Below are 10,244 nucleotides of genomic sequence, written 5' to 3'. Positions count from 1 at the left end.
ATGGCTTTTGAAAATCTAAAAGATGATCATGAAAGCCAGGCCTTGTTGGTGGACTTTCTGATGGATTTTAGAAGAGAAATGGAGCAACAAGTCAGAGAACTCTCTGTCCAATTTCTTCTATGACAGTAAGCATGTGACATTTATATGCATTTTGACTGAAAACTGAGGTTAAAAATTAAACAAGATCTATTTACTGGGGACAAACTTTGAGCTTTTATCAAAGCAAAAATACAAACTTCCTAAAGAGAAAACAGTTAGTGGGGGTGAGATCTCTCTTGGGTATGTATAATAAAAAATTGTTTCAGTCCTGTTCTCTTTCTTTTTGGATTGTAGAAAGTAAAATACTTTATAGGAGCATTTAGAGATATATCATCCAGAACATAAGCAGAATTAAAAATAAAGGAACAAAGAGTAAAAATTCTATTTCTTATTTGAAGGAACTATAGGGCCTATAGTTCTCTTCCTTCAGATAGAAAATGGAGTTAGGGACTTAGCAGAAAATATCCATGCTAGATCATATGAGTCACGCACTATGCATCATGCAAACGGATCCACTCTGCCATCTTCTTTCTGCTTTCTATACTTTAGATATTTTTTTTCCTGAAACAACTCTGAAAGCTAGGACACTACTTAGCAGAGTTCTATTACAGCTCATTCTCACTTTTATTTTTAACATAGCAAAGGTGCTACAAAGGGATATTCCCCTGTTCTTGTCATCTCATGAACGCTGCTTCTGAATATGCTGCACCTGGGCAAGACTTAACATTTACCACATTCTGCAAACTCAATGAAAATTACAGCTGTTCAGGAATTGGCAAAATAGTTAGTCACATGACATGGGGTGCAATCAAAAGCAAGTTCACTGCAAACCTACATCAGGAAAGCCGTCTTGTGGTATCATAATGAATATCCAGTTTACACACATGATTTAATGCTCTAGATCAGTGGTTCTCATACTTTTAGTACCGGGACTCACTTTTTTAGAATGAGAATCTGTCAGGACCCACCGGAAATGATGTCATGACCAGAAGTGACATCATCAGGCAGGGAAATTTTTCGCAATCCTACCCACACTTACCCAGGAGTAAGTCCCACTGACTATCATTGTTAAAAGCATATACATATTAGTCTATTAAAAGTACAGATCTGTAATAGTTCCCCAAATGCAGTCACATACCATGGCAGCATCTAAGTTCAATATATTAAAAATAAAATATTAAAATGAATGGGGACCCACCTGAAATTGGTTTGCAACCCACCTAGTGGGTCCCGACCCACAGTTTGAGAAACACTGCTCTAGATTAGTGGCTCTCAAATCTTTTAGCATGGGAACCCACTTTTTAGAATCTGTCGGGACCCACTAGAACTGATGTCATTAAGCCATTTCTGCCCAACGTTGCATATGTGCAACAGGGATAGTGGGCTGGGCAGAAATGGGTTAACCTGGAAGTGATGTCATGGCCGGAAGCAGGAATCAAGCTTCCTCAAGCAATCAACATCATCAAGCAGGAAAATTTTTAACACACACATAGGACAAAATCAAATCAATTCAATAAAAGTTTACAATACGTATATATTTAAAAATTTATTTAAAATAAAGAATCCTCCCAAGCAGTTGCTGATCAGTTTAAAAAATATTCCCCAAACATCTCAAAGGCTGCAGTCCAACCCACACTTACCCACCAGTAAGCCCCACTGACTATCACTGTTGAAAGCATATACACAATAGTCTGTTAAAAGTACAGGTCTGTAACATTTCCCCAAATGTAGCCATATATCATGGTAGCATCCAGTCTAATCTATCACAATCTATCACGCATCACAATCTGCCATTGATGCAACCTGCATCAGCTGGCTGCATTGATGGGCTGGCCCTGGGGTCTTGAAAACAGAACAGGCCATAGAAAGCTGGAAACTAGCTTTCTCTCAATCCAGTTTTTGCAGTGAATGTCATAATTTCCATGCATTTCCAGGAAAACGTCAAGAAAGATAAATGCATAGTTCAAGAATAAACTTTGACACAATCTCACAGTAATGTTTTAAAGCAAGGAGATTGGGTGCTTAAAATATTGTCAAAGGTCCAACATGAGAACTGAAAATGAAAGCATGCCGCATCTCATGTTCTAGAGTGGATGCTACTACATACTGCATTAAGTATGCCATTTTTAAGCTGTTGTGCTCAGGTTCTTTTCTAAACAGGGAGCCACATTTCAGATCAGGACAGTGGCATGGGAAACATTAACCCTTTCCCCACCATTGTTCCTCTCAAGATGCTCTCATGGCTGTCATTTGCCTCCAGAGAAAGGTTCCCACTGTTGCCCCTGGGAACTTTGCTCACAGGCAAATAACAGCAGCAAAGAGCCCTGATCGGGTTTGAAACTGTGACAGCGAAGACTTCTTCTCCATTTAATGATCCCAAATCAGATTCCCTCCCCCCACAGTTCCTATTTATACAAGAAATATACGCATGAAAGCTCCAAAGTGTCCTTTGTTTTGAGACCCTTATTTAAGGACCAACCTACCAAGAGCACTTTTTTCTTCTTCAAGAAGAGATGATAGTAGACTAGATGGTCAGATGGTCCTCCTCTGCAAATGGCAGCTTCATGTGTTTATTTTTCCAAATGAATCAACCCCTCATTTTCCGTACAACACAACTGTCCCTAAGTATGGGTGGAAAAAAATGCCTAGCTGAACTGTTCACAGCAAGAGCTAGCAGCAGCTGGCAGTCATTTCCATGACCGCAAAAGTCATCTTTCTGGCCTAGCCTATGCACTCCTGGTAATATTTCTAAATCTATAGTCATGTTTATATTCCTAAAGATTTAGAATAGCAATGTATGGAAAAGCTACCAGTGGAGGCCAAGCAGTTATCCTGTAGCAAGGATTACCTCTGCAAAAATTACAGCTATCCCACTTTATATATTCCAGACCCAAACCACAATAGTGAAGGCTGCAAGAATTGAGCCCTGGCTTCAAGGATATTATCCATCTCATAGGTATGCTTAAGAAGGCAAGGCAGTGGGAGCAACTGGGGTTTGAAGGTGAATAAGCAGATCTGTCAATAAGCAGCCCTGAACCACAGTGGCTGCACACTGCTTTTTCCCATAATGCAACAAAAGAGGTGTCCAACCATGTCCTGCCTATATCGCTGCCCATCTGCAAGAGGATGATGCAACATGCCTGCTAATTACTACTATCCTTTACTTCTGTGTCCCTAGTTGACCTTGCTAACTGGACTAAGAAGCATCTTTTAAAGTGATGGTTCTTTTATATTGTATTTAGCAGGTGAAGAACAACTTCACAACTTCACCCCAGTGTAGCTTTTTTTTTCCTCCAGTTGCTGGTGTCTCTTTTATATATATTTTTTTAAGATTGTCAGCCCATTTGGGTTAGGGAAACATCTTTTCATTGCACTTACCATAAAAACTATGTTGTGAACTTCTTGTTAAAAGCCATCTATCACAACAATAATGTGCAAATAAGGCCATGTGTGTGAGAGATCCCGCCACAGATTTTACTGGAGAGGGGGGGACAAACTTCTCAGTAAAGGTCCTGCTCTTTGATATCGTAAAAGATTACTTACCTTCCACTCCCTCAACAATAACCAAAAAAGCTGATCGTTTTGATCACCCACTCATGAAACATCAGGTTAATTAACATACAGTTGCCTGTTTTCTAAGTCTGTGTATATAGAGCATTAAAAATTGCTGCAAGGAAATTTTTACAAGTTGCTACAAGTTCACAGCAATTAAGGCTGAAAACTTGAGTCATGCTCTGTTAAAATGAATGTGAAAGATGGCACATACTGGAGCTCAATGTTTAGTGCAACAGGACTTCCAAGTCATTGTGCAAAGGGTTTGGGTATTAGCTGGGTCGCAGCAGGTCAGGCAAGCCATGTTCTTTTATCTCCTTTCCCATTTCTGGGGAACAAATAGATGACAGACATGAGGAATGAGTCCTGAAACTGTCATTGGGAGCTCTTTTTAGGGTTACACAAGTTTTGTTTTTAATTAGCAACTTGTGGATGCTGGAAATGTGACTGCAATCAGAATGCCAAGTAAACAGTCACTTTGTGGGATGGAATGAGAAAGGGGTCTTGCAAACCAAACGCAAGCAAGATGAGTAATTTAGCAACTAAGCAGCCCATTTGTCTCAGAAGCTGATAGGTGTGCACCTTGAACCACTCTTGACACTGAAATGCAGTCTGTTTATTTGGCAGCTATGTGCATCTTCAGGGTGCTGAGGATGAACTGATGCTACAGTTTCAAAGTTAATTAAAAGAGTAATCTAAATGAAGCAAGCGTCTGATGAGATGCCAGCAACATACAAAAGGAATTTTATCCACAGATACCACAAGAGAAAGCAAGTGACACATGAAACTAATTACAGAACAGGCACCGCTTAAGCTTTCAACGTACATGGTGCTTTACCGAATAACACCAGCAGAAAATACAGTCCCCTGTCCTGAGGAATTCAAAATCTAAATTTTGGCATTGGGGGGGGGGGAGGGAGACAACAGAGGGAGAGAAGGCAGAAGAAGGAGTAACGAGATGGGTGCACACAGAAGCAATTAAACATATTTAGGCTCGTCTGTGGATTGGGGTGAGAATCAGGAGTTATTCAGAAGGCTGCTTTGAACAGAACGTAAGAAGAGGTGGCTGGATCAGACCAAAGGTTCCACAACCTGTTTCCCTTAGTGGCCAACAAGATGCCTTGAGAAGGCTGCAAGAAGAAGATGAAAGCAGTGTTCTCAGTTACTATGTTCTCCTGCAATTGATAAGAGGTGCACTGCTTCTGAACCTGGAGACAGCATGTAGTCATTGACAGAGCCACTCTCTGTGAATTGGTTCAGTCCCTATTTATTGCCAGCTAACAGTCCAATCCTGAGCTGCCCGGGGCACATGGCTGTGGCTGCGCTGAAAATGGCTGCCACTGCATCCTGCGCACTTCCGGCAGCTGCCGCCAGCTCCTCGGGAGAAGGGGACTTTTGTCCCCTTCCCCAGGTAAAGAGAGTAACCCCACAATGGGGCTACTTGATTCACCGCCAACCAAAAGGTTGACAGTGAATCAAGAGCCTCCATGTAAGGTGATGAGCCCTCCCCACTCCCTCCCCGCTCCCTCCCTTAACATATCTCCCCCCTCTCCCTCTTCCCGCTCTCCGCCCACCCCCCTCCCCGGAATGCCCCTGCCTTCCTCCACGCCCCTGCTTACCTCTCTGCTGCTCAGCGGTGCATGTGAGCAGTGGAGGTTGGGTGCCTGCCGGGTGGAAGCCCGGCGCCAGCCAGCGCTGGTCCACCACCGGCGCTCGCCCAGCGGCAGGGCCCACAAATGTGCCTTACGGCATGTTTACAACACTGTGCGTCAGTTGTAGGCCGGCACTCCGAGCCCAGGATTGGGCTCTAAGCTAGTAGCCATCACTGTGTCTTGTGGCAGCAGTACGATAAATGATGTCCATTGTGTGAATAAATGCTTCCTGATGTCTGCCCTCCTAAATGTCCTGCCAGTCCTTTTTGTTGGTTTCAATCTTGGATTCTGGTTGGCAACCTTCAGTCTCAAAAGACTATGGTATAAGCCTACAGCACCCGGTATTCCCAGGCGGTCTCCCATCCAGGTACTAACCAGGCCTGACCCTGCTTAGCTTCTGAGATCAGACAAGATCAGGCATGTGCAGGGTAACAGCCTGTTACAGGATTCTACTGTTGTGAGAAAGGGACAAAAATATATCTTTTTTCTCAACTTCTTGCATAATTTTACAAACTTCAGTCACGTTCCCCCTTGGTCATACTTCTTGTCAACTAAAAAGCTTCAAATGCTATAGTTTTCTTTTGTAGGGAAAGACAAATTTTGAGGAAAGAGGAGGCCATTCTGGCTGCTGCCCCACTGGCAGGAGCATCTCAGTACAATTTAATGCAACTTTCGAAGACACAAACTCCCACATGCAAAACAACACATTTGCAGATAAGCTGTCTGTACATTGAATGGGAAGGGTGTTGGTGGCTCCCTGACCTTCCTCGGGGGCATTCCACAATTAAGAAGGAAGCATTGTTTACCTATAAAACCACAATTATAAAATAAAGTGAGAACAATTAACAAGGTCAGAAAGAGAAACACCAAAAAAGACATGTCTAAAAGGCTGCATAACAGGCTTGCACATTACAACCATAGTATCCTTACAACACGATCTTATGTATGTCTACTCAGAAGCCCCACAATGCATTGGAAGTGGAAAGCTGGATAGGATTGGACCCTCAGGGTCTTCACAGGGGCATTGCTGAGGTTAAAAAAGCCTCATTATTATTATTATTATTATTATTATTATTATTAACAACAACAACAACAGTATTTATATACTGCTTTTCAACAAAAAGTTCACAAAGCAGTTTACAGACAAAAATCAAATAACTAATGGCTTCCTGTCCAAAAGGGCTTACAATCTAAAGCCTATCTCTTTAAGATAGGTTTATTAATTGAAATTTAATGCGCGCTGCTTAAAAATTCCAGGTGATCACCTTCTGAAACCAGAACTAATTTTCTCTACCCAGTTAAAAAAGGCTTTAGGCCAGTGTTTCTCAAACTGTGAGTCGGGACCCACTAGGTAGGTCACAAACCAATTTCAGGTGGGTCCCATTCATTTCAATATTTTATTTTTAATGTATTAGACTTGATGTTCCCATGGTATGTGACTGCATTTGGGGAAATGTGACAGATAGGTACTTTGAACAGGCTACTCTGTATATGCTTTTAACAATAATAGTCAATGGGACTTACTCCTGGGCAGCCTAGGATAGATAAAAATGTTCCTGACAGATTCTGGTGGGTCCTGACAGATTCTCATTCTAAAAATTGGGTCCTGGTACTAAAAGTTTGAGAACCACTGATTTAGGCTACAATCCTGTTCACGCTTGCTTGGGAGTGAGTGCCATTGACTAGAATGGGACTAACCTCTGAACAGTCATGCATAGGATTCGGCTCTAAGTAGCCAACTGACAGCCCAATCCTACCCACACTTATCAGAGAGTAAGTCCCATTGACTACAATGGGATTTCCTTCTGAGTAGACATGCATAGGATTGGGCTGTCAGGTTGTCATCCTATCCACAGTTGTCAGACAGTAAGCCCCATTAACTATAATGGGGCTTACTTCAGAGTAGACAGGTATAGGAGTGGGCTGTCAGGCACTGTAATTTTACACACACACACAAAAGCCACCACAACCACTGAGGCATCAGAGGAAAGTGTACAGTTGGCTGCAAAGCACTGGCCAAGGAAGAGCCATGCCTGAAGCCAGCAGGGTGGGATGTTGGGGCGGGGGTGGAAGGGGGCCGAGGCTTCTCCATCGGAGCAGCGGCTTCCCCCCCCCCCCGCTCTGAGGGTCGCCCGGGGCTGCGCTGCTGCAAGGAGAGCAGACGGCGGGTGTCTGGAATCCCACCCTTGCGGCGGTGATTGACACCCCAGAGGAGGGCTCGAGCCTGCCAAGCGCAGAGCCGGGCAGCCAATGAGCTGGCGCAAGGGCGGGCTTTGGAAGCCGGAGCAGCTGCTACTCGAGACTCGCCGAGGCTGCCGAGGGGCGCCCAGAGCGGAGAGGACCGGGCAGGTGCGCGAGCCGGTGGCAGGCACGCTTGGACGGGCGACGCCGAGGAGGATCGCGCTCCACTCCTCCTCTTCCTCGGCACTCATGGCGACCAGGCGACTTTGAAGGAGTTAGGGGGCTTTGTCGGGATCTGGGCGAGTCCGGGTATGCGGAGAGGGCGCCGGGGGGATCTGGACTCAGGCTGGCATCCTAGCCACACTTTCCTGGGAGTCAGCCCCAGTGGCAGAACGGGACTTACTTCTGAGCAGACAGGCATAGGATGGGGCTCTATGGCTGCGAGCCTTTCCATACTTTCCTGGGAGTAAGCTCCATTGACTATGATGGGACTTACTTCTGAGTAGGCAGGCATGGGATTGGGCTCTGAGGTTACAATCCTACTCACACTTTCTTGGGAGTAAGCTCCATTGACTATGATGGGTCTTACTTCTGAGTAGACGGGCATAGGATTGGGCTCTGAGGTTGCAATTTTATGCACACTTTCCTGAGAGTAAGCCCCATTGACTTTGATGGGACTTGCTTCTGAGTAGACAGGCATCGGCTTGGCTCGCACCTTCGCGGGAAGGTCATCGCCGGGGCAGGCGGGGCTGTGTGTGTTGTGGCGGGGGATCACCTCGGCTCCGGAGTTGGGGAGAGGGCGAGCCCATGGATCTGCTGCCTCTCCAGGGGAAAGAACCCACTGCCAGCCGCGGAAGGCAGGAGGCGCTCCGAAGTGGCGGTTCTTGGAGAAGGGAAGGCGGGGAGCGACGCCTGGCACGCAGGAGGGAGAGAGAGCAACTCTCCCGTCCCCTCCGGGCGCGAGCATGTCGCCTTCACTTGGGGGCTTCTAGCCGCCGCCTGCGCGTCCCAAGCGCTGCCCTCGGAGCCTCTCCTCCTGCGCACTCGCTGCCAGTCTCCGGGGCTCGACCCCAGCCGGACTGGGGAGGCGGAAGCGGCGCAGCCAAGCCAAGCTTTGTGGCTGCCACATCTGGCTGCCGCCGCTGCCCATCCCACGGATCCTGCAGTGGGAGAGGCTGGCGGGTGATGGGTGTGTTACTGGAGCGGGGAGAAGGCAGCGGAAGACCCGGCTCTCCCGGAGACAAGGGTGAGGCGTGGAGGAGCCGTCCCACCCATTCCCTCTAGGCGGGCGCCTCTTGAAGGCTGGGTTGTGTGCCTGTGCGCACCATCCGAGGCGGGTCTACTCAGAAGTAAGCCCTGTTGTGTTCAATGGGACTTACTCCCAGGAAAGTGAAGCTAGGATGGCAGCCTGCGTGTGATTTTTGCTTTGCTTTGGTTTTCCTTCCCCTAGCTTTAATCTCCCCACTCTTCTTTCCTTCCTTCTTTCCACTCTGCTCTCAGATCCTGCGATCCCTGCTCCTGCCTCGCCCTGGCATTGATGGGAAATCAACTAGATCGCATCACCCACCTGAATTACAGCGAGCTGCCAACCGGGGACCCCTCTGGGATCGAGAAGGACGAGCTGCGCGTAGGGGTGGCTTACTTCTTCTCGGATGAGGAGGAGGATCTGGACGAGCGAGGGCAGGCGGACAAGTACAGCGTGAAGGGCTCCAGCAGCCCGGCCCCGGAGACCCCCACCCACCACCACCACCACCACCACCCTCCACAGCTGGTACTGAGCGAGACCCAGTTCTCCGCCTTCCGCGGCCAGGAATGCATCTTCTCCAAGGTGAGCGGAGACCCCCAGGCTGGAGACTTGAACGTCTACCCGGTGACAGCCCTGCCTGCCCTGGGCAAGCCGGGGGATCTGCTGGAGCTGCTCTACCTGGGTCCCTCCGACCACCCCCCGCCACCCCCACACTGGGCAGTCTATGTGGGCAGCGGGCAGATCATCCACCTGCACCAGGGCCAGATTCGCCAGGACAGCTTGTACGAGGCGGCCGCGGGCAACGTGGGCCGGGTGGTGAGTAGCTGGTACCGCTACCGCCCCTTGGTGGCAGACCTGGTGGTGCAGAACGCCTGCAGCCACCTGGGCTTAAAGAGCCACGAGATCTGCTGGACGAACTCGGAGAGCTTTGCCGCCTGGTGCCGCTTCGGCAAAAGGGAGTTCAAAGCCGGGGGCGAGCTCCAGCCAGCCTCGGGCTCGCCTCCGCTCGAGCAGCAATACTATCTCAAGATCCACCTGGCGGACAACCAGGCACACACGGTGCGCTTCCAGAGCCTGGAGGACCTAATCAGGGAGAAGCGCAGGATCGATGCCAGCGGCAAACTGAGTGTGATCGAGGAGCTGGCCATCGTGGATGGCAAAGAGTGATGCAGGGGGGCGCTGAAGGGAGGAGGAGGAGCGGGGCGACCAGCCCCAGCCTGGCACAAATCACCCTCCTGCCTGATTCACTCCCCCACATGACTGGGCTGGCCACCCTCTGCTTTTAATCTCTCCCCTCTTCTCTTTTTTTATGTTTTTCTTCTTCCTCTTGTTCTTTCCATTGAGGGGGGGGGGAAACCATGGCAACATTCCAAACGAAACCAGCATTGTTCCTCCCCCTTCCATTGGCGGGCTTTTGGTTTGCCTTCAACTAACCCTTATAATGATGATGATGATGATGATCCTGACGGCAGAGGGAGGAGGGGGAGGAAGGATCGATGTCGTTAGCAAAGTACATGGATTCAAGTCACTCCTGGCTCTAGATGTTGATCATACTTCCCACTGTGCTTAATAAA

General features: G+C 47.9%; 1 protein-coding gene and 1 pseudogene across 1 annotated transcript; one reads left to right on the top strand and one right to left on the bottom strand.

Annotated features, from left to right (window-relative positions):
• Positions 1–5,569: 5,569 nt before the first annotated feature.
• On the bottom strand, positions 5,570–5,690 carry LOC136637295 (5S ribosomal RNA; annotated as a pseudogene).
• Positions 5,691–8,961: 3,271 nt separating this feature from the next.
• LRATD1 (LRAT domain containing 1) lies at positions 8,962–9,837 on the top strand. Its single transcript, XM_066610103.1, has one exon. The coding sequence runs from the start codon at positions 8,962–8,964 to the stop codon at positions 9,835–9,837; it is 876 nt and encodes a 291-aa protein (XP_066466200.1).
• The last annotated feature ends 407 nt before the right edge of the window (positions 9,838–10,244 follow it).

Source organism: Tiliqua scincoides, chromosome 1, assembly GCF_035046505.1.
Source record: "Tiliqua scincoides isolate rTilSci1 chromosome 1, rTilSci1.hap2, whole genome shotgun sequence".
Lineage (NCBI taxonomy): Eukaryota > Metazoa > Chordata > Lepidosauria > Squamata > Scincidae > Tiliqua > Tiliqua scincoides.
The sequence above is the reverse complement of the archived record's forward strand: the minus strand, read 5'-3'. Positions and strand labels throughout refer to the sequence as shown.